This window comes from Dermochelys coriacea, chromosome 4, assembly GCF_009764565.3.
Source record: "Dermochelys coriacea isolate rDerCor1 chromosome 4, rDerCor1.pri.v4, whole genome shotgun sequence".
NCBI lineage: Eukaryota > Metazoa > Chordata > Testudines > Dermochelyidae > Dermochelys > Dermochelys coriacea.
This window is the reverse complement of record NC_050071.1, coordinates 83,094,241-83,118,566: the sequence shown is the minus strand read 5'-3', so window position 1 is coordinate 83,118,566 and position 24,326 is coordinate 83,094,241. Positions and strand designations below refer to the sequence as shown.

The 24,326-nt window shown below is 40.0% G+C and overlaps 1 protein-coding gene across 7 annotated transcripts in view; it reads left to right on the top strand.

Annotated features, from left to right (window-relative positions):
- SORBS2 (sorbin and SH3 domain containing 2) overlaps positions 1–24,326 on the top strand; it is a 272,899-nt gene that overhangs the window by 145,568 nt on the left and 103,005 nt on the right. For 5 of the 7 annotated variants that reach the window (XM_043513624.1, XM_038400114.2, XM_038400112.2 and 2 more), the window contains exons 3-4: positions 2,837–2,863; positions 7,760–7,884. In XM_043513624.1, coding sequence (XP_043369559.1) covers positions 2,837–2,863; positions 7,760–7,884 — 152 coding nt within the window. Of the gene's footprint in view, positions 1–2,836; positions 2,864–7,759; positions 7,885–8,857; positions 9,479–24,326 lie in introns of all 7 variants that reach the window. The other 2 variants (XM_043513619.1, XM_038400107.2) reach the window with 1 other exon arrangement.

Genomic DNA, 24,326 nt, shown 5'->3' with positions numbered 1-24,326 from the left:
AAGATTATAATTTCAGTTGTGAAATAAGCAATAGGAGCCAAATTAACTTTTATGAAACAAAAATCCTATTTTCAAGAAAATGTTTCTAGAAATTTAAAAACAGAATAAAAACACAGAAAATATTCAATAGGCAAAACTATTTCTTAATTAGAGAACTATATTGATAGCTAGTTTAAGGAAGTAAAACTTGAATGCATATCTCTTGGCCATATTCAAGATGATTTAAATCATAGTATAAATTACATGCTATGTGTAAATAGGGCAGAAAACCTATGTGATTACCTTTCATCAATTTGGCATTCACTGGCTGTGCCAAACAAGTGTAATACACAAAGGAGGCAGAAGAGTGAGGGAATGAGGTCTAAAATGAACCTTCTGCCAGACCACCATTTTATTTACTCCAGTGTTTCATTGTATCCTTGTGGTCATTCAACTAGAAAAAATCCTCAAAAACTTTGAGGGTAGAACTGTAAACATTCTTCACAGAATGAGTGCACAATTTCTCACAACACCTGGGAGTTTATCATAAAATATACTGATGTTTTCAACAGATTTTCAAAGAAAGTAGCTTCCACACTTTGTCACCAAAACGATACTACTATAGCAATTACAATATATCTCATCCTGAATGCATATTAGCACATTCAATTGAAGAGTCTCCATCTGCACAGCTCTGGTTAAAGGGCTGTCAGAAAGTATAAACCTCTGTATTTAGAGATAAATACTAGGTTGGCCATAAAATTTCACTCCTGGCTGAAACTTGCTATCCTCACTGTCAGCCTGCCAGCTTTTCTGGAGTGTTTAAAATGCACAAAAGACAAAGAACAGTCATTTTAGAACATTTCTACAATTCCAACTCACAAACAGCTTTTGGTATTTTTAATGTTATGTTTATAGATGTTCTAAATTGTGGACTAGCTCAAAAAATAAATACGAAATAGGAAAAGTTTATTTTTGTAAATTTCACAAGAAGTCCAGATGTGAGCATCTAATCCACAAGGACAAGAATCTAGTTGAAATGAGTGGGACTACTTTAAAATAAGGTGATACTCAGTGTGAATAAGGGTAGTAGAATTTGGCTTTTAGGAAGTTATTTTGTGTGTAACCATTATAGACTTCAGAAAATGCATATTATTGGCCTCATATTCCAAAACACCTCTTGCAAAGTCAGTATGGTTTATCATGTAAGCCTGCAAACTGAGACTTTTAAAAGGTCTTGTTTACTGTATTTAATAGTCCATAAAGGTAGTGATGGTCCACAGTGCCAATTCTTATTTAGATAATTTTGTTTAGTGGATTATTAACCTAGTGGATTGGATTGTCGCACATGAAGAATCCGTATGAATTTTTGCCAAAGGAAAAAGAATTCCATACATGTGCATAACTTTTTCCAAATTAGTCCACCTTTAGATCATCTAATAATCACACACCCAAACATACCCCATGCCAATATACTGTTTATATGGACAGAATTTCTGTCTTTCTCTTTGCCAAACACTCTAGAGACATCCTGCAGATTCCCAGATTCTGGCACCATCCAAAAATCTCACATCACCCATGTATGGCCCCCTTGTTTTTGAATGAAGCCTCTCCATACCCTCTCAAAGTAGTGTCATTTCTCCTGGTATCTAGATTTAAGAAGACAATAAATTATAGAGTTTACTGAAAAACCAGGCAACAATATTGTTTGTTTTGTTCCTTGTCTGATGTAGCAGTGATTTAAATAACCACAATGTAGTAATTGTCACAGCACATTAGAATCCTTGATAAAATGTAATTTTATTGAGCAATAAACATCGGGCACTTACAGTGCAATATTCCGAGTTGTATATGTAGGTAACAGAGGGCAAGTTGTGAGTATGTAATTTCAATAAAACAGTTAGTACCTATTATATAGATCTTTTCCAACTGTGCAACATCAGAGGACATTTATTAGAAACATAGTTTTTTCTGTATCGTGTAAACATGCTCTTCTGAGACTATAACAATTACTGTTGAGCTTCCTTAAATTAGATTAATTTCTATACGTAGAATTACATCAACTCCTTTAAAATGGTCGATGAAATTATCTTTAATTCAACACAAAGAAGACTCAGTGGTGATGCATTTTGAAAATATTCTTGCATACTGAAGCATAGGCAATTAAAGTTGGGAGGAAAAAAGAAGAATGATGATATATATATATCTCTTAAAATCAATTTCTCTATTAGGTTAGTTTAACTGTGGTGGAGGCTTACTGAGTGTGTGACCTCATGGCTAAATTCTCTTGGTAGCAGCAGCTGCTGCAGACTTTAAAAGCACCATCGCTATTATCCTTCAGTTTCCATTAGATTCTCTCAGATACCTTTATTTAATTAGCCCAGTACTCAGAATGATTCAATATTGTTAGGATCGGTGGTTTGATTATTAAGAAAATGACTTCATTTGGTAAGACAATATGGATCAAATTCTGACCAAGTTACACTGCGCACCCCTAGTGATATCACTGGGCCAGCGTGGGTATACATGGGTACAGAATTTGGCACCACATACACAGAACAATAACACATCCATCAAAACATCCGTCAAAACATTACCCAACCTACTACAATTCGATCAAAATTGCTGTCTTTTTAAAAAAATATATGTTCTTATCAAAGTATACTGTGAGCCTAGTCCTACAATCCTTGCATATCTTAAAATCTCCCCAAAATCCATATGAGGTCTGAGTGTGCAAGGAATGTAGAACCAGGTCCAATGTCACAAGCAGCATCCTGTTCCATCACCAGAAATGCTGACAGAATTGCCTACAGTATTTTAATTTCCTGCACACACTAACTTGGCTATTTCTTTTTAGGACCTGATTCTCAGTCTCCAGATTCAGGTAAATAAAACATGATTTTCTTTATGCATAAGTCTACTGGTATTGTACATGTATGAATTATAGCAATCTTCCATTTATATAGCATCATGAATCCAAATATATCCCAGTGGACCTTACAAACTTTACTGATTTTTGCAAACTATCTCAGGTGAAACCTGTGACTGAGAACCTCCAGCAGACAACCACCTGTCCGAAGTGACGTCAAGGCTTCCAGGACAGTTTTGTCCAACAGTTAGTTAGATATCATATATGCCATAGAATCTGTTTTGTTCCTGTTTCTATGGGATGCGTAATACAGGATGCTTACTAGTAAGTTCAGTAAGTGCTGCCACCTCTAGACTGAAATGCAGCAATGATTTAACAGTGCATCACAACAGATCAGGAGAGAAAGTGATAAATGTCTTATCAAACTGAAATTATAGGGGAGGAATACAGGGAGGAATTTAGCTAGAATACTGAGTCTAACACCTTTTAAAGAAAGTGACACTGCTGGAAATAGCCTACCTTGCTTGTCACCATGAAAGGTTTTCCTCCTTTCCCCCTGCTGCTGATGATGGCTTATCTTAAGTGATCACTCTCCTTACAGTGTGTATGATAAACCCATTGTTTCATGTTCTCTGGGGAGGAATACAGGGAGGAATTTAGCTAGAATACTGAGTCTAACACCTTTTAAAGAAAGTGACACTGCTGGAAATAGCCTACCTTGCTTGTCACCATGAAAGGTTTTCCTCCTTTCCCCCTGCTGCTGCTGATGGCTTATCTTAAGTGATCACTCTCCTTACAGTGTGTATGATAAACCCATTGTTTCATGTTCTCTGTGTGTGTATATAAATCTCCCATCTGTTTTTTCCACCAAATGCATCCGAAGTGAGCTGTAGCTCACGAAAGCTTATGCTCTAATAAATTTGTTAGTCTCTAAGGTGCCACAAGTACTCCTTTTCTTTTTGCGAATACAGACTAACACGGCTGCTACTCTGAAACATGTCATTACGCAAGGCACTGAATTTAGCCGTATAGAGTGGAAATCTGTCAACTTCATGAAAAAACTCGTACAGATACAGACAGACATCATCTTCCTCTCCAAATGCAAACAGATGGACATCATACTGAAAGGACTGAAGGTAAAAAATCCATTACAATCTACATACCACACAGACTATGCTGACAGCTTGTGCCACACACTCTCAAAGAAACTGTGGAACCACCTGATCAACATCCTCTACAGCAAACAGGGAAAGATTAAGAATGAGCTCTCAAAACTGGATACTCTCATAAAGAACCAACCTTCCACACAAACTTCCTCGTGGCTGGACTTTACAAAAACTAGACAAGCCATTTACAACACACACTTTGCTTCTCTACAAAAGAAAAAGGACACTAAGCTATCTAAACTACTACATGCCACAAGGGGCCACAATAGTGGTTCCCATAACCCACCCAGCAATATTGTTAATCTATCCAACTATACTCTTAGCCCAGCAGAAGAATCTGTCCTATCTCGGGGCCTCTCCTTTTGCCCCTCCACCCCCATGAACATGATACAGTTCTGTGGTGACCTAGAATCCTATTTTCGACGTCTCCAACTCCAGGAATATTTCCAACACACCTCTGACCAACATATTAACCCACAGAGACCTTCCTACCAACACTACAAAAAGAAGGATTCTGGGTGGACTCCTCCTGAAGGTCGAAACAGCAGCCTGGACTTCTACATAGAGTGCTTCCGCCGACGTGCACGAGCTGAAATTGTGGAAAAGCAGCATCGCTTGCCCCATAACCTCAGCCATGCAGAACACAATGCCATCCACAGCCTCAGAAACAACTCTGACATCATAATCAAAAAGGCTGACAAAGGAGGTGCTGTCGTAATCATGAATAGGTCGGAGTATGAACAAGAAGCTACTAGGCAGCTCTCCAACACCACTTTCTACAAGCCATTACCCTCTGATCCCACTGAGAGTTACCAAAAGAAACTACAGCATTTGCTCAAGAAACTCCCTGAAAAAGCACAAGAACAAATCCGCACAGACACACCCCTAGAACCCCGACCTGGGGTATTCTATCTGCTACCCAAGATCCATAAACCTGGAAATCCTGGATGCCCCATCATCTCAGGCATTGGCACCCTGACAGCAGGATTGTCTGGCTATGTAGACTCCCTCCTCAGGCCCTGTGTTACCAGCACTCCCAGCTATCTTCGAGACACCACTGACTTCCTGAGGAAACTACAGTCCATTGGTGATCTTCCTAAAAACACCATCCTAGCCACTATGTATGTAGAAGCCCTCTACACCAACATTCCACACAAAGATGGGCTACAAGCTGTCAGGAACAGTATCCCCGATAATGTCACGGCTAACCTGGTGGCTGAACTTTGTGACTTTGTCCTCACCCATAACTATTTCACATTTGGGGACAATGTATACCTTCAAATGATCGGCACTGCGATGGGTACCCGCATGGCCTCACAGTATGCCAACATTTTTATGGCTGACTTAGAACAACGCTTCCTCAGCTCTCGTCTCCTAATGCCCCTACTCTACTTGTGCTACATTGATGACATCTTCATCATCTGGACCCATGGAAAAGAAGCCCTTGAGGAATTCCACCATGATTTCAACAATTTCCATCCCACCTTCAACCTCAGCCTGGACCAGTCCACACAAGAGATCCACTTCCTGGACACTACAGTGCTAATAAGCAATGGTCACATAAACACCACCCAATATCGGAAACCTACTGACTACTATTCCCACCTACATGCCTCTAGCTTTCATCCAGATCATACCACACGATCCATTGTCTACAGCCAAGCTCTACGATATAACCGCATTTATTCCAACCCCTCAGACAGAGACAAACACCTACAAGATCTCTATCATGCATTCCTACAACTACAATACCCAGCTGCTAAAGTGAAGAAACAGATTGACAGAGCCAGAAGAGTACCCAGAAGTCACCTACTACAGAACAGGCCCAACAAAGAAAATAACAGAACGCCACTAGCCATCACCTTCAGCCCCCAACTAAAACCTCTCCAACGCATCATCAAGGATCTACAACCTATCCTGAAGGACGACCCATCACTCTCACAGATCTTGGGAGACAGGCCAGTCCTTGCTTACAGACAGCCCCCCAATCTGAAGCAAATACTCACCAGCAACCACACACCACACAACAGAACCACCAACCTAGGAACCTATCCTTGCAACAAAGGCCGTTGCCAGCTCTATCCACATATCTATTCAGGGGACACCATCATAGGGCCTAATCACATCAGCCACACTATCAGAGGCTCGTTCACCTGCGCATCTACCAATGTGATATATGCCATTATGTGCCAGCAATGCCCCTCTGCCATGTACATTGGCCAAACTGGACAGTCTCTACGTAAAAGAATGAATGGACACAAATCAGATGTCAAGAATTATAACATTCAAAAACCAGTTGGAGAACACTTCAATCTCTCTGGTCACTCGATCACAGACCTAAGAGTGGCTATCCTTCAACAAAAAAGCTTCAAAAACAGACTCCAACGAGAGACTGCTGAATTGGAATTAATTTGCAAACTGGATACAATTAACTTAGGCTTGAATAGAGACTGGGAATGGATGAGTCATTACACAAAGTAAAACTATTTCCCCATGTTATTTCTCCCCCCCACCCCACCCCACCCCCCACTGTTCCTCAAATATTCTTGTTAACTGCTGGAAATAGCCTACCTTGCTTGTCACCATGAAAGGTTTTCCTCCTTCCCCCCCCCCACCCCCGCTGCTGGTGATGGCTTATCCTAAGTGATCACTCTCCTTACAGTGTGTATGATAAACCCATTGTTTCATGTTCTCCGTGTGTGTATATCAATCTCCCCTCTGTTTTTTCCACCAAATGCATCCGATGAAGTGAGCTGTAGCTCACGAAAGCTTATGCTCTAATAAATTTGTTAGTCTCTAAGGTGCCACAAGTACTCCTTTTCTTTTTGTGAATCTTTAATAATTACAAGTGATTAAAACCTCAAGCTTAGGTCTCATGCAAAAGATAGCATTTCCAGCAGCAGAGTAGTATAATACAGTAGTATTGGTTAAAAACTGACTTAGATAGAAGGATACAACCTACTGATTCGCCATCATGCATTCCAATGCCACTGAAGAGTTCTTTTGAAGTCTCCCATGCAAATACAGAGAATACATATCCCAATCATTATCCTGAGAACCCTGCTTGCATATTGTATTCCTTTTCCCCACCCTTATCTTATCTTCCAGTCTATAAGATATTCAGGTCAGGAGTGTGTCTTCATTTATATTTGGACAATAACTAGACTATGAGGAACAGAAATCTGAGAATAGAGGGTTCTTCAGTGTAAAAAGACAAAGGTCTTTTTACAACAGGATCCAATGACTGGAAGTTGGAAGACAGATTCAGATTATTGGAACAACTGACCATCACTGGAACTCTTTAAATATAGATGAGATGCTTTTCCAAAAAGGTATTCTAGTTCAACCAAAACTATTGGACTTGAAGCAAGAATGAATGAAAGTCCTATAGTCTGAGTTATGCAGGAGGTCAGACTAGATGGTCACAATGGTCCCTTCTGGCCTTAAAATCTATGTGTCTATGAATCCATGAATATTTGTGGGAGCTATCAGAATATAAGTAAAATAATAACAATATTGATCTAGGCTGATCTAGCTGACAAAATCACAGCTTGAGAAGTTGTAGCTTCAGGCTTATCCATTTAACTCTCCTTTTGATGTATATATTGTCGATAGTAGTAATTCTAGCTACTGACTAGAAAGTTGTCATTGCAACAGTTTGTTCAATAGGTTGATTTATTATGGTATCATGGATACATAGGGACTGTTTACCAAAAATTTGTTTTTATTTTTTTCCTCACAAAAGCTTGGACATCTTACAATGATGGAAGTAGAGAGACATTGAACGGCGATGCTAGTAGTTCATCTCTTGCAGCAAAAGGCTTTAGAAGTGTCCGGCCAAACCTACAAGAAAAGAGGTCACCAACTCAGGTAAACCTTCACACACAGAGTTTCATCTTTTGGTATTAAGTATAAGTGTTAGCTTATGAGTTCATTACATGTAGGTGTGATGCCCTAGAGTGAATTATCCAGATGTGTTCTTGGTAGCACTGCACCTGTTATTACGTGTTGTATTATCTGTTTCTGCTATACACATAAGCATACACTATACATGACACAAGTCTGCTGATTCTGTAACACAACAAACTACTTTCAAAGAGCAAGGCTGTAAGCAAATAAAAATAGGACGGGTTCAAACAAAAATCTTATATAATTGTATTCGGACTTCAAAGGGTATTGATTAATATTTTACACTCCAGAGAAATACATTCTTTATGGAATAAATAATAACAGATTATAAAGTTGAATTAGATTAATTTAAGAATAACCAGAAGTACTGCTCTTCAGCTAATTTTGCTAAACTATATAACAATTATAGAAAATGCCATGAAACAATATGCCTTAATTCAGAAGCATACTTATAATAGTATTTGCATTACTATTTTAATCCAAAAGTTTTAAAAGTGTGTGTAAGTGTGTGTGTGTATAATATGTGTGTATGTTACTCATAAATAGTAGCTCATCAGCTAAAATGGTATGTTGAGTACATTTTATGAACTATTTAAATCTCTGTAAAATTTGGTGATAATTCTCAAACCGTAGTGTCAGTGCAAAATAAAATATATTTGATATTATGGACTCAGTTTGGATCACAATTCACTCTTTCCATTAACAAATGGAATCTGTGATTTCCTAGATATCAGAATATAATATTATCATCAGGTACAATGCAGTACCTGATCCAGAGTCTTTCCATTGTATTGAATGGAGTTTGGATCAGGCCCTTGTTCTTTTGTTTAAAGTTACGAGTCTAACTCAAGTTACTTCTCCTGCTAACATTTACTTTCTCTCTGTTTCTTCTTCAATGTTATTTTGCTGTGTGTGGATGCTTTTGGCAAATAAGGCACCCCTGCCACCCCCTAGAAAAGAAAGTTTTCGTAGATCTGGAATAATTAATCACATGAATGATGAAATTAATTTTCAGTCAATAACAACCAAGCCAACTAAAAAACTCACCTCAGATACTGTCTACTATACTAACAAGGAGGCTATCCAGAGGACAATGTATTCTAAAAAATCTAACACACGTGTGTCCTATGCACAAAGAATCACTAAACCACTGCCCTCAGTCTCCAACACAAGCACAAAAGCAGTAGCTGGCATTAGAGCTACTCTTCATCAAGGCCACAGACAAGCATCTCAAAAACGCAGAGTTTCTACCTTGAAATTAACCCAGACACAAGACTCACTGAGTAATGTTCCTCGTAATACACAGCAGCAGCCCAAGTCTAATGAAGTGCCAACATTTCCACAAAGGCCTGTCTCACCTACCTGTAACCCTGTGCCTGAGATACACACAGCATCTCTTTCCATTCAGATAGCTCCCCTCCTTGACAATAAAGCAGAGCCTGAAATCCAAGAACATCCACCTAGGCTTTTTCCAGAAAATCCACAGATGTCTCCAAAAGATGTGGGACAAAAGTCTACAGCTCCTTCTTCTGCACAGTCCACAGAATGCAATGTGGTATATTAAACTTTTCCATCTTTTATTTTAGATCTTTCTTAAATCACTTAACACTTTTCTAGTTAGTATACTCACATTACCATGATTACAGCTTGTGTTTTCTGGGTAAAACTACCTGTTGCACTATTCAAAGTAGAAATGAAAAATTTTTAATATATTTCAAAAGGGTATTGCAAAAAAGGTCAACCCAGTTAAGTTGGGAGGTGGGTTTAAGTTACATATTGAAAGTAAATTTTCTGGCGCAACGTATTATACAGATGGTAAAATTATGCACAATAGGAAAGGTGTGCTGTGAGTTGGAGGCCCATGTACTTCTCTGTGTTTGTACAGTGCCTACCACAGTGGGGCTCCATTGTTGATTGGCCTCAGGCACTCCCATAATAAATGTAATTAATAATTATATTAGTGGTGCACCTCCTAAGTTGCACTGCTTGCTGGTATCCTACTTTTGAAAGGTAGTATGCTGCCACTAGTGCTGGAAGGAAGTGCTAGGAACTGTCTCCTGGTGCATCTTTGAAAAGATGTCACTAGGATTCCTATAAGGGCAGCTCTGCCAATGTTCTGATATGATGCCACTCCACCAAGTCATCCTCCTCTGGGACCAGCTAGGGGTTCCAGCAATGCTGATTTTCTGTACTCACCAGCTCCTGGCAACCAAATTACAGCTGCCCTGTGCACAAGAGATGGGTGGCAAGGGAAAGATTATTTGTGCCATCTGCCTCCTCTCTGCAGGACGAGACATGACATGGCCCTACATATTCTAAGTTGCTCATTTTCCGAATTGCTCTTTGTTTATTGAGGGTGAAATTCTCTCAAACCCACATGGATCCCAGCTCCAATTAGCATGCGTGGGAGTTTCAAATGGCAAGAGCCAGGATATCACAGTTGTAAGCACATTTTTGGATGCTAAAAATATAATAATATTGAGATTACTTTTGTAGATCTGAGAGTTTGGACTTTTTTTTTTAAGTATCTGGTCTAGTGAACCCAATTTTAGGCTGTCTGGCACACATGAATCCATATCATGTGCTATAAAACCCAGAAAGGAGATTCTTCTTTCTCTTCTTTTTTTGTTTAAAAAACAAGGGCATAAAACATTTCAGAGAGTTCTAATAATCCTCTAAACCTCTTCTTCATTTTGGCAGAACATGGTTTATTAGGGACAAGATGAGATCTTCCCCAATACCAAACATTCGGTATTTTCATTGGACTTTAAATCAGTCGGAATAACTTGACATAACTATCTACAGTACACGATGTACAATGTATATGAGAGTAGATTACCAATAAATAAAAGGTAACAAGGGAATGTACTCCATGCAATTTCGTTATATATCATTATGATTAGACACAGGGTGTACTTATTACAGAGTGCACTTATTACTGGTTCATGGGTGAAAAACCTACAAGTGGAATGTTATTGATTTTATGGCTAAATATCTCCTCCAACCAAACCCCACCCCAAATATTGTTAAAAAAGATTATTATGGCTTATGCTGGTTGAATTAGATATATTTCAGTGTATCATTGTTTATACCCGCTACCACTTGTGAAACCCATTTCAACATTCACAGTGGAAACCATTAAAAACTGTAGATGCACCTTAATTAAAATCCTTGATCCAGACATCGCTGAATAAAGAATAGTCCAGATCCAGATCCAAATAATGCAGCTCAGACCTATCTGTGTTAAAAGATGAATTCTCTGTATAGACAAACTTGTGAGGCTTCTAGAAGAAACAAAGGAAATCAACCTTGCACATTATGGACCAGATTCATCACTGGTGTAAATCCACTAAAGTCAACAGAGTTACTCCAGGGATTAAAAATAGCCCCATATCTTGCATACTTGAAGCTCCCAGACAACTCTGTCCTTTTCATCCATCACAACAGTACTACTCTTTGACATTGTCATTTTTTCAGAATTTTGTATTTAACCAGATCTTTGCTTCTGGAAGCACCAAACACCTACACTAGCTGTAGGAGATTTTAAAATAAAAGTTGTATGCAGAATACAGCTCTGTGATATTAAAATGGCAACATTTGAAAACCCTTCTCCTGAGTAGACCCAGCCAAAACAGTACATGAGGTATAGGATTGAAGGGTTCCTGTGGGCTCTCTTGGGCAGAAGTAGTGATCTAACAGATATCATAAACTGCCCTACCAGCCTATGTGAGATTTTGGGGACCTTTGAGAAGAACACACTGTTCTATCCTAGGGAAAGTGTAATTCATCACTCAGATGAGGACTAGGTACACCAGAGAAGTTGTTTTTTTAGTTTTCGAGGGTTTTCTCATGTGTCTACAGTAAGAGATTTAATTAAAGCTTAATATCATCCTCAGCAGGGACTGTTCCAGGAGTGCTATGAAACAAATTCTGTGAGCCATCACAGATGCAGAAGTGTCTAGAAGAACAAGCTAGATGTAGTACAAGTCTTTTATAATACATAGTACAGTATTGTCCTTTAACAAATAATAATAATTAATGATCAAATAGTAAGACCTACAGGATTTAGAATTCCCCATCCCAGTAATTGGTCATCTTCGTGCCTGAGACATGGACAGTTTTTCAGCAAGGCAGAATGACTATTCTTTCTGCATAGAATCACTACCTCTTCACAGTAATGAAAAAAGTGACGTGAGAATGCCAACATTTTTCTGTTCCATGATTCAGATCAAAACTGTTGGTTTTTGCAGGATTTGCCGGCATTTGGTAATTTGCCTCACAAGTTCTAAAAATATGATTTTCTTTGCTGCCACATCCATGTGGGGATGAGGGAATTGCAGGCAATATTAGATTCTTGGCTTTGATTGTATCACTCTCACTGCTCTTTTTAGGTAACCTATATGCCTAGGATTGTGGTGGCTATGTGAATATAGACTGGACTGTTGGAGGGATATTAGCTTTCTTAAATTGGAGCATTAGGCTTCAACTTTGCCTCTTGGACTGTATGGGGTTAGGCTAGAAAGTGTTTGCTCTTAATAAGTAATAGGTATTAATTAGTACATTGAGTCACCAATACTTCGCTGCTGCAGCTACTGCTGATACCTTCTTGCTGATACGTCTAACAGTGTCAGGCTCTGACTTAGTGATTTTTATCCAAGTGAGTAAGTACAGTTTAGGTGACACCAAAAATGAAGAAACAAGTCAGGGACAATAAAGGAAATTGAGCCAGAGCTTTTACCAGCATCTGATATAGCTAAACCTTAGAATTGTAAGAGACAGGAAGGTGTTGAAAAGTTTTATCAATTTTATGATCTATATCCAAAAATACCCTCACACAGTGGAGTCTGTATCAGGGTGGACCATATGAATTATGCCTCTATACATTTTTCTTCTCACTGTTCTATTGTAGTTGCTCCCATTGTTAAATATCTGATGCATCATATGTATTCATTTAGGTAAATTGAAGAGTCTCGCCTAAACTCGGCGTGCTCTTCAGACAATTAAAAAACATATTACACTAGATAGTCTGTACCCAAGTGATCCATAATAATGTTTGTCCAAAATATAATCACAATTACCCATAATAACTCACCTGCTAAGCACAGTCAAAAAAGATGGACTTTGCAACATGTCTGAAATTTTAGAATTTGTTCTGGGGTTGTTGTTAAACGTGATAGGCTGACAAAGAATATCAGCATAAAAAGCAGTATTCTTTTATGTTGGTTTGATAATTCTACCTTCTTCCTTTTCTGCCTTCTCCTTGCTTCAGTGCGTGGTCACATACTTACTCCTCCTGAGATTTTTATTAGATTAATACAATGGTTCTCTAACTTATTTGATCAGGCCCCTCTTCTTTGTGTCTATAGTGTTTATGCACCCCCGAGCATAGCCCCAGTGTGCCCAGCAGCACCACAGAAGTAAGGGAGGCAATGTGAAAAGTGACTTTTGTCAATATCACTTTTCACAGAGGACTTAGCTTCCCATTGCCATCCTTACCTCTGCGCTACTGCTGCCACCCTGGGGCTGACAGCTAGAGCCCCGCCACCTCCAGACTGCCTTCCAGTGAGGAATGGAGGGGTGAGGTGGGAGGAGACCCCAGACTGCCTCCAGGTGACAGGACTCCAGCTGTTAGTCCCAGAGTGGCAGGACTTCAGCTGTCCTCTTGCGCCCCACCTCCCAGGTGTGCATGGCCCTTCTGCACGAGCCCCAGCTACTCAGGACTGACAGCCAGAGTTCTTTATTTAAAAAAAAACAACCCACATAGCTTGCACTCTTTTGGAATACCCACCTGATTGTTTGAGAACTGGTGGACTAATAAATTAATTAATTCCAAAGTCAGAAGGGACTACTTGATCACCTTGTCTGAACTCCTGTATAACACCGGCCATAGAACTTCCCACAATAATTCCTAGAGCAGATCTTTCAGAAAAACATCCAATTTTGATTTAAAATTGTCAGTAATGGAGAATCCTCCCCAACCCTTGGATTGTGTTATGCCTTTCCCTGTCAGATTTAAGAGCCAACTACTAAATATTTGTTCCACATGTATGTACTTAAAGACTGTAATCAAGTCACCCCTTAACCTTCTCTTTGTTAAGCTAAATAGATAGAGCTATCAGACATGTTTTCTAATCTTTTAATCATTCTTGTGGCTATCTATGACCCCTCTCCAATTCATCAAAATCCTTCTTGAATTGTGGGCACCAGAACTGAACACAGTATTCCAGCAGCTCTCACACCAGAGCCAAAGTACAGAGGTCAAATAACCTCTCTGTCCTGCTTAACATTTCCTTGTCTGTGCCTGCAAGGATTTCATTTGCTCTTTTGGCCACAGTATCACATTGGGAGCTTTTGTTCCAGCTGATTATTCACCATGATCCACAATTCTATTTCAGGGTTACTGTTTCCCTGGATAGAGTCCCCCATTCCTGTAATTATGGCTTACATTGTTCTTAGATAAATACATTTACATGTAGCCATATTAAAATGCATAATGTTTGCTTGCAACTAGTTTACCAAGTAATCCAGATTACTCTCTACAGTGACCTGTGCTCTTCATTATTTATCACTCCCCCAATTTGTGAGTGTGTAGTTGGACTCCGTAAGCTGTGTGAGTTTCACCAGCTGTATATATGGTATATATAGAACTGAGGCAAAAGCCAATGTGAGGGATAGTGTAGATCAATCCCACTCCAGGATATGTTTTGGGGAGGCAAACTGACTTGGATTGCTATGGGAAATTGATGTTAAAAATATACTTATAAAACAATCTATTGGTAAAAACTTGGCTCCATTAAAGTCAGTAACAAAACTCCCATTGACTTCAGTGGGGCTAGGATCTCACCCTATGCCTTTTACAACCAGATCCTATGGTGTTATTTTTCAGAGTAGCAACCGTATCCGCAAAAAGAAAAGAAGGACTTGTGGCACCTTAGTGACTAACACATTTATTTACTAATAATAAATTTGTTAGTCTCTAAGGTGCCACAAGTCCTCCTTTTCTTTTTATGGTGTTATTATAGTTCACAAGAAAATGTCTGAGAGAGACGAAAACCCATGCATATACAGTGCAGCAACATCACTTTAAAAGTTCGATAGACTTGCGGGTTCTACAGGATTTTGAACCATAAAATGCACAAATTCCTTCATTCATAGGTGCCATCTTGAAATGGTTTCTCACTGGATTAAGTCCAAATGACATGTTTTTGGAGCTTTTTGTGAGCACTTTTTGTGAGCACTGGCAATGTTCTACCATGAGGTCACACATGAGGGAACACATCCTGTATAGCATTGCAAAATTCTATAGTTAGTCTTGTGCATGTGAAGGAGATGGAAGTGGAGGTCGGCATGGGACTGGGGTAGTCAATGTTTCCTAAGTGATGCCAAATGAGAAAGATAGTGTAGACTAAGTACTGAATACACGTGATGCCACATATTATGAAAAAGTATGATTGAATGTAAATAAGAGACAGCTCCATGTTGTCCAAGAGTGATGCACAACAGCTTTGCTGTAAGCCAGAATATGTCAAAGTTTTCTTGTTATGTCTGAACTTTATTCACACTTCATTTCAAAGCTCATTTGCTAGAATTTAAGAGCAAGCAGAAATGTGGTATGACTCACTGAATGACATTTTATAAACACACCTACTCAGAGAAAGGTTAAACCCCTCAAAAATATATAGCATGTAACAAGCGAAGCATTCCAGATGGTGTAGTAATGTTTTTTACATTCCTTACTGCCTTCGTCTGGTAGAATATTTTGAAAGATACTGCTGCTCCATAGGATACTGACAAAAAATCTAAGGGGAAAAATTGTTTACTCCATCTTAATAGGGAACTCAGAATTTCTGAAGACCTGACCTTTGTAGAGAAAGTACGTTACTTATGTCCAGCTGTTTACAGGCTAATGGAGAGCAGCAGAGGGAGACAGAAAATCAGGGTTTATGGTTAAGCATTGAGAGACATTGCTCCAGATTGACAAAGTGTTATGCGTCTCTCACCTGTGAATGTGAAAAGTGTATCCTTGAAGTCCTCATTTTGTGTCTCAGTCCCTCATTGTTCTATAACTGGTTCAAAAGACTTAAGTGCATAGAGTATGATCTTCAAAAACAAGTTGTCTTATTTGTTTGAATCACACTGAGATCTAATCCCAATGTATTGCTGCATGCTTAATATCAGTGTAATGGTAGAATAAAAACTCTTGTGCCTTTTTTTCTGGTGAAAACATTTCAAAGCGTTATGGAAGTAGGAAAATGAACTTGGAATTCCTAAAAATGTTTCTACATAGTTTCAGAAAATGGAGACATTAATATTTGTTAACCACTGACAATGTAGCAAGCGCTGTACAAGACAAGATAGACAGACAGACAGAAAGATACGGTAAGCCTGTAATCTCTTTGGGACAGGGACTGAGCAAAAAACAAAGGTAGAGTTATAGTATTTTATTCTGGAAACTGAACAAATAATTTTATTAAGCCCTGTGGACTGCTCTGTCTCAACTCAGTTGCTTCCACTAACTCTACTAGTTCCCTGTTCCAGTAGCGTCCCATCAATAACAGTAACTCCAGGGAACATGGGCCTTCTGACTCCAGTTCCACTGATAATGATACAACTTCCGTATTTTACAAACATTTTAATAAAAACATTACAAACATATAATTGAGGCCCAGATCCCCATCCCAAGTCCCTTTGGCTAGAGGTTACTAGCACAGAGCCAAGTTGAAATCTTGTCTTTACCCCCCCGACTCTGCTGGTTACATAGTCTTGAAGACAATTTGGTCTCCTCAACAGGCTACACACCAGGATTTTCTTATCTCTGAGACTAGCAAACCAGCTCTTTGTGCAGTTTCCTGCCTTACTTTGGGGTTGGCCTATAGATGGTTCTCTGACTCTCTATTCTTTGATGATCTCTCTATCTCTGCAGCTTTCTCTGGATGTTGTCTACTGGCTCATAGTGCCTCCTGTTCTTTCAGATCACTTTTCCCTCTTGGGTAGTCACCTCGTATTACCTGTGTGCCACTGCACCCTTTAGTTCACTCCTTCTAGTGTCTGTAGTGGCTGGATCTTCACAGGAATACCTGTTTCCAGGGTCAGTAGGTCCTTGGTTGACCTGTCGTACTCTAGTGCCTGCTTTCTCTGATTGGTGGCCATCTCCTCTCAGCATTATCTCCAGCCTTCTGGCTGCAAAGGGTTTCCTCTCATAGGTAGCAAGGTTATTGTCCTTCATCCCACCAGTGCCTGCCTTGGACTGTTTTGGCATCCCTGTGATGGGTTTTCCTCTTTGCCAAAAATGCTAACACAGCATCTGAGCCAGCCTTGTGTTACAGTCTCTTAGATGTTTCCACAGCTGAATCCATCTTACCATTACTCTGTGCTGGGGAGGGGAGGGAGGTATGATGGTCAAACTTCCATTTTCTGTGCAAATTCCTTGAAATTGGTGTCTGTTGTTGGGGAATACAGTGTCTGCAGTGCCATGTCTAGCGAACTGGACTTTCAGTTTGCCAATCACTGACTTGTATCTTGTATCAGGCAGGACATCCACCTCCCAAAAATTTGAATAGTTGCCCACTGTAATCAGGTATTGCTTTTCACTGAAGGTAAATAAGTCTGCTTCAACCTTTCCCATGCTTGGGTGGGTAGGTCACATGATAAGTGGCTTTCTGCTGGTGTATCACAAGAACAGACTAGTGTATTCATTACCAGCCTGTAAACACACACTTCAACCCTTATAAGACAGCTGTCAGTGCCCAAGTGAAGGCATGTCTTTTTTGCATGACATCCTTACATAATGAGGTGAGGAGAACTGCTCTCTGTCCTTGGGAAATGATTCTGTCCTGCACACTCAGCTCATCTTTAATTGGAAAATATAGTCCTGCTCCTACTGGTACTTGGCTTTTGTCTTCTGGCCACCCTGCTGGTATTGCTCTCTTGACAGTCTGTAGTTGGATGTCCTTTTCCATAGGCTCTTGGGTTTCCATCAGCTTTCTTGTTGAAACTGGGAGATACTGCAGTATGTTAATGGTTTAAAAGTCCTGATCAACTTCCTCCAGCTCACTGATGCTGGGTATAGGTGCCTTGCTCAGGGTGTCAGCTAACAGCAGTAATCATCCTGGACAATATCTGATCTCTACCCAGTAGCACTGGAGATGTAGCAACATGTGCTGCAATCTCTTTGGAGCACTAAGATGGGGCTTTTCCGTGATTTTCTCTAAGGGTTTGTCGTATGATTGCACTAAATGGCTGTAGGTGTATGGATGGAATTGCTCTTTTCAAAATACCATAGCCAGAGACTCTTTTTCTAGTTGTGTGTACCCCTGTTCGGTCTCTGATGGGGCTCTGCTGGCATAAGTTACCAGCTGCACCTGCAGAAGAACTGCATCCACTCCTTTCTCTGATGCCTCACAGTGGAGTGTCAGTCACTCTGCTGGCTGGTGGTACTTCAGGACAGGGGCATCCCTTATCATTTATTTCAGCATGTCAGAAGCTTGTTTGTTGAGGACTTGCCCAGCACCACTCAGCATCCTGCCTTGTGAGCTGTTTTGGGTTCTGCTACTACAGCCAAGTCTGGACAGAATTTGGACAGAAAATTTATCATTTCTCTGAAGCTTTGAACCCCTTTCACATCCACCAATGCTGGCATGTCTTTGGCTGCCTTGATTTTGTTGAGATCTGCTTTCAGTCCTCTGCTGTGAGTAGATGTCCAATATATGTCACCTTGCACTATTTGAGTTGCATTTTTTCTGGGTTGAGTTTTGTATTCTTGCCTCTGCATCTCTCTAGAAAAGCTTGTAGTTTTCTCTCATGGTCCTGTTCAGCTTTTGTATCATTGCTTCCTTCACCTACAATGAGGTTATCATCTGCAGTTATTTTCAGACCAGGCAGTCCTTCCAGAACTTGGGTGAATCTTCTTTGGAACATGTCTGGTCCTGGGCTTATGCCCATTGGTATGCACAACTATCTGTAGGGACCAAATGGTGTTTGCAAAGGTTGTCAGCAGGCTGGACTCTTCCCAGGCTTATCTGCCAAAACCTGCTCCTCACATTACAATGTAAAGATCCATACTTTGGAAAGTTCTGGCAAGATGTCATCAATTGTGGGCAGTGGATCTTTTCAGTGCCTGGTTGACTTGGCTTTGGGTCTATGCAAATGTGTAATTTGCTTGATGACTTCTTTACCATCTGCTTACCCAGGCGGTATTGGCCTCTACAGATGCTACAATACCCTTGCTCTGCAGACTTTTGAACTCCTTAAATACTGGATTATGTAGTGACACTGGAATTTTCCTTTGTGGTATGCACTCGGGCTCTACTGTGAGGTCTACTTCCAGTCGCAGCTGTCCTTTGAGGCAACTGTCACCTTTGAAAACATCCCCATGTGCTTTTAAAATTGTCTCGATTGTCCATGGGACTCCCTTTTTTTGCTTCTTGTACTGCAACAATAAAATTCTGACACTGCACACTGATCCAGTCCATGGCCTGTATGGCTGTATTCCCCAAGAGTGGTCTGTGGTATTTACCATCCAGCACTACAAACTTCAGGGTATCATCTGTTATTTTGCAGATAGTTACTATGAAACCACATTTTCCTGTGGACTGCATTATGCTCATTATACATTATTAAATCGCACCAGCTCTTTGTAATGGGTGTGTTTGAGTCCAGTTCACCCCCAAGGAATCACATTGCAAAAAGCCCCACTATCCAGCTAAAGTAACACAGGGTATTTCCCTGTTAACATTGTTGCATGCATGAAGGATAGTTCTGTCTCTTGTTGCTTTCCTTTGCCAGCAGCCTGAACCTGTTATGCTCTCAGACTCAAGGAGAGAGTCATGATGTCATCACTGCTGTCTGCTATGCCATCTCCCTCTTGTAGACGTCTGACTGCATTTTTGAGCCCTTCCTTTGCTTTTACCCACACCACTAAAATGGTTCAACTTGCCACATTCCTTGCAATGCTCTCCTAGTGCAGGGCACATCTTGTTTGCCTGCTCATCCTGTCTCCCACAGTAAATGCATCTCACTATGTGTATGGAAGCCTGGGCACATGCTCTCCTTTGCTGTTGTCTCACTGTATGTACTTCTGGGGATGCTGTGTCTCCCAGTGCTTTCATCCTTCTTCTTGAGGCTTTCGCTGTACGTCCCATCTCTAAGCAATCTATCTAATGTGAGATTGCCTTCCTGGAGCAGCTCTGAAGTTTGAGCCAGTCGTGAACTTCAGAGTGCAGCAGACTTCTCTGCCTTGGTCCCCAATAAGGTAAAATGACAGTTTTACTTTCCTGCCCTTGTTATCATCCTGCATGGCCAGCTCTATGTACAGCACAAAGTCCTCCTTCCAGTAGGTCCATCCTTGGGCTGTTTTGTACCTGCAAAATCTGGGGCTTGTGGGGGCTTCAGACCTAGTTTGATGTCTCACACAGCCACCTGCTGCCCTTCAGCAAACTCACAGTTCAACTGCTGACACCATGTTTGATTCATAAAGAGTGAAGCTAAATGCAGATTAACTTGAATGCATGAAACTTTATTAAACGGTGTACACTATTCTGTCCATATGGCCGAGTTGCTTCCATCATAGCATCCAGTGTTCCCCGTTCCATTGGTGTCCCCTCAGTAACAGTTCCTCTAGGAAACATGGGCTTTCAGACTCCAGTTCCACTGATCATGATACAGATAAGAAGCTCAGGGGAGAGAACAATTAAGATGACTTATTATTATTTATCACTGGAAATTATAAAATATTATTACTACTAATTTTTGACTCTTTCCTTGTGGGCATCATGGAGGAAGTGAATCTTTAGGATGGATCAGAGGAAAGGAAGGTTACCTTGACAGATCAGAATTGGGAGGCAATTCCACAGCAGGTGTGGTGTGGAAGGGAGCATGGAGACAGCTGATGGAAAAGCAGAGTAACAACGTCAGGGCTGGCATTCTTAGCAGAGCACTGGAGGCAAGGATGAAATTTGACTGTAGTTTATTTGTTCAGGAAAGCACATCTTAAACTGGTCTTATAATTTCAGATAGAATATACTTTTTAAACTATATATGCAGCTAAGTTAACAAGGCATAATGAGATCAAATGCTGTGGCCAACACCATACAATAAGCCATTGGCTCAGCTAGAATTATGATCTAGATTCCCAGTCGGTTGCTCTTGCTAATAAACTATATAGCCACAGGTGCCAAAGCACATAATTGCTTAACTGATATTTTAGTATATTTATTTGGGTCCTTGTCATTGCAGTAGTGTTATTGGTAACTATGAAATGCAGATTTGGTTAACATTGTTGCTGCCTGTAAAGGTTATGTTTAAATAGATAATACCATCTGTCTCTCTTCTGGAAAGGGCGTTAGATGATGACTATAGTATTTTGTGAATTTCTATGTTGCAGCACAGGGAAGTATAATTTTCAGTTTTATATTGATTTACATTTTTGTAGACATATTTGATAACAAGGCTAGACAGCCAGAAAATGTTTGGTGCTAACCAAAGGCAAAAGGCAAATGGAGTGAAGGTGAAATATTAGCTTAAGCAGTGCTACTTCCCCAAAGGTCCTTGTTCTACTTTGTTACTGGGCAAGCAAAGGAGTGCTACATCCACAAATAAAAGAAGAAAATAAAAGGATCTCAAACTTTATATTTTGGGAGGGTGTGGGGAGTCAGCAAGGTGAATCTGTGCACGGACAAAGGTATGAATATCTGCGTGTGTACACAAGTATCTATAAGGGTATGTGAATATACATGTCCAGGGAGGGGGGTATAAGGGTACATGTGTGCATACACGCATGGAGGGCATGTGGGGAGTGCATGCATGCCAACAGTTTGCATATATATGTGTGTAAATGCACGGAGGTGTGGAGGCTGTAGTTCAGGTGTGTGCATATGAATGGATGTGTTCATAAAATATGTGTGTGCACATGCATGCATAGTTTCTATCTTTCTGGGCAGCCACTTTCCTTTGTCTTCGTTGTATGTGTGATTACCCTTTTCTTTGCGTTGTTAGGCCCCATCAGGCCTCCCTTTGTGAAGTGCAGAGACACAGCAGGTTTACAACCTGAGGGCCCTTATCACAATGTAACGTGAACATGGATTAGGCAAATTAATGCTGGAAATAAAGTGTACATTTTTAACAGTAGGCATAGTTAGCCATTGGAACAACCTAGGGTGGATATCTCATCACTTCAAGTCTTTAAATGAAAATCCTGTATATCTATGATACTTATCTGGCCCCATCACTGTAGTATCTGACCATTTCATAGTCCTTAATGTATTTCTCCTCACAGCGCCCTGGTGAGGTAGGGAAGTGCATCTGTCTCTATTTTACTGAGGTGCAACAAGAATAAGTGACTCGCCCAAGATCACACAGGAAGTCTCTGGTCAAGAAAGGAGCTGAGCCCAGGTTTTCTGAGGCCCAACCACTTCACCGTCCTTCCTCTTGTAAAAAAATTGTCTTTCTAAAAGATAAGCTAGAGCTTATCCAGAAGTTATGGGCTTGATGCAGAAACTATTGGGCGAAATTCTATGGCCTCTGTTATGGAGGAAGTCAGATTAGATGATCATGGTGGTCCCTTCTGGCCTTAAAATCTGTGAATCTATGGCTCAAAAATAAATAAATGCTTACTTAGCTTTTTAAAAGAGTTTTATTTCCCTGCAGGTATTTTGTTTAATTTTTAACTCAGCAAAGCAAATGATAAGGAGAAGGGAGGAGAGGGATGGAGGCAAGTGATAGTTCATCTGCTTTTGAGCAGCTTTCGTAAAAGGGCCATACATCCTGTGAGCTTGTAAAGCCCTGGCAAAGACAGCTAGCAGCCTTCAGAGCTCTAAAATCTTGGCTTATCACTGGCTCGGAGCACCAGTGCTCAAAGTTCAGTAGTAGCTGTTTGTGGGATTGATGCTATCTGATGCAAGCCAAAGAGCTACCTAATGGCCACTTCGGGGACAAAAATCAGATGCTGGATGAAGCTCATTTTCAGGGCTGAAATAAGGCAAATGTAGAGACCCAAAGCCTAAACTATTTCTTCCATGTTTAGTTTTCTTTTATTTAGTCTGCATTTTCCCTATTCATTTGGAAAACCTGATAAAACACCACAGTTCAAGAAGTGTACATCTAACTTCTCAGCTACAGTATTCCTCAGAGCATGTGCATCTAGAAGAAAGTTCCAAAGAAACAACAGGATGAAATTCCTGTAATTCTCACCATCTGAACAATTTAATAGTAAATGACATTATGCATAGAAAGCATTACAAATCCTTTTGTATGAGAGAGATGAAGGGAAGCTGGAGAGTGACACAAAGAATGTGGCAGAATGGAGAGTGTTTCATTTATTTAAACATTTATTGAGACTCCTGGAAGTGAAGACTCGCAAGAAATTGAATTAGAATTCCATGCTAAACTACTGGCTTCAGTTCAGTTCAACCAGCCCAGAAGGAGGCTTGATGACTAAACTGGGACTTTAGGATGATACAATGTCTGCAGAGAAGATTTAACATTTTAAAAGTTTTCTTCAGCATCATGTCTTAACAGGCTGACAAAGCACATGCTATGTATAATAGAGCTAGTCAGAAAATGAGTATCTTTCCTGTGGAAAATTACAATTATTTGGCAAAAAATTGAAAATGGAAATATTTTGCTTTGGAAATGCTGCTGCAGTGATTTATGAGAGCTGTGGTTTGAGTGCTTCATGCTCCCAATCTCCACTGTAGGCTGGTAAATGGTAACACTATATTTCTCCTGATGCATCATAGTCTCCCCCTCTTGGAGAAGGAAGGTGGTGCAGTGTTTGGAGTCCCTGGCCATGTTGCATCATGGGAGATGTAGTCAGCTGAACTGTTAACTCTCATGCGGCACTGCAGCATTAATTCCAAATCAAAATAGTTCAGGTTTTGGACAATTTTTTTAATTACAAAAATCAATGGAAATCAAACAAAAAATCCATTTGGTTAAAAACCTAATTTTCTGTTGAAAACCAGTTTTAACAGAAAATTTTCTACCAGTCCTAAGGTATAAATTTTCCACTAGGTATCAGGATCACACAAGCAATATTTCTCTATTATTGCAGTAGTAAATTTGGCAGGGAATAACTGGCAGTTTCACACAGCTCTGACTGCTGCTCCTGAATATGATTAGATGTTTGTGTGGAGAATGATCCCTTCAAAAGCATGCATGCGTTAATAATAGTAATTCCTAGCTTTTATGTGGTGCTTGTAATGAGTAGATCTCCAACCGCTTCATAATCAGTAATTTTTAAGAATTCCGATTACAGTAAAGTAGATTAAAATAACTGTTTTATTACAATGAAACTGCCAATCAGATTTTGCTTTTTAAAATGCATTTAACTGCAGATGGCAACACTTACCTTGACGTTTACCAGCAATTCTCCAAAAAATAGTTCAAATATAATGTCTCTCCAAAGT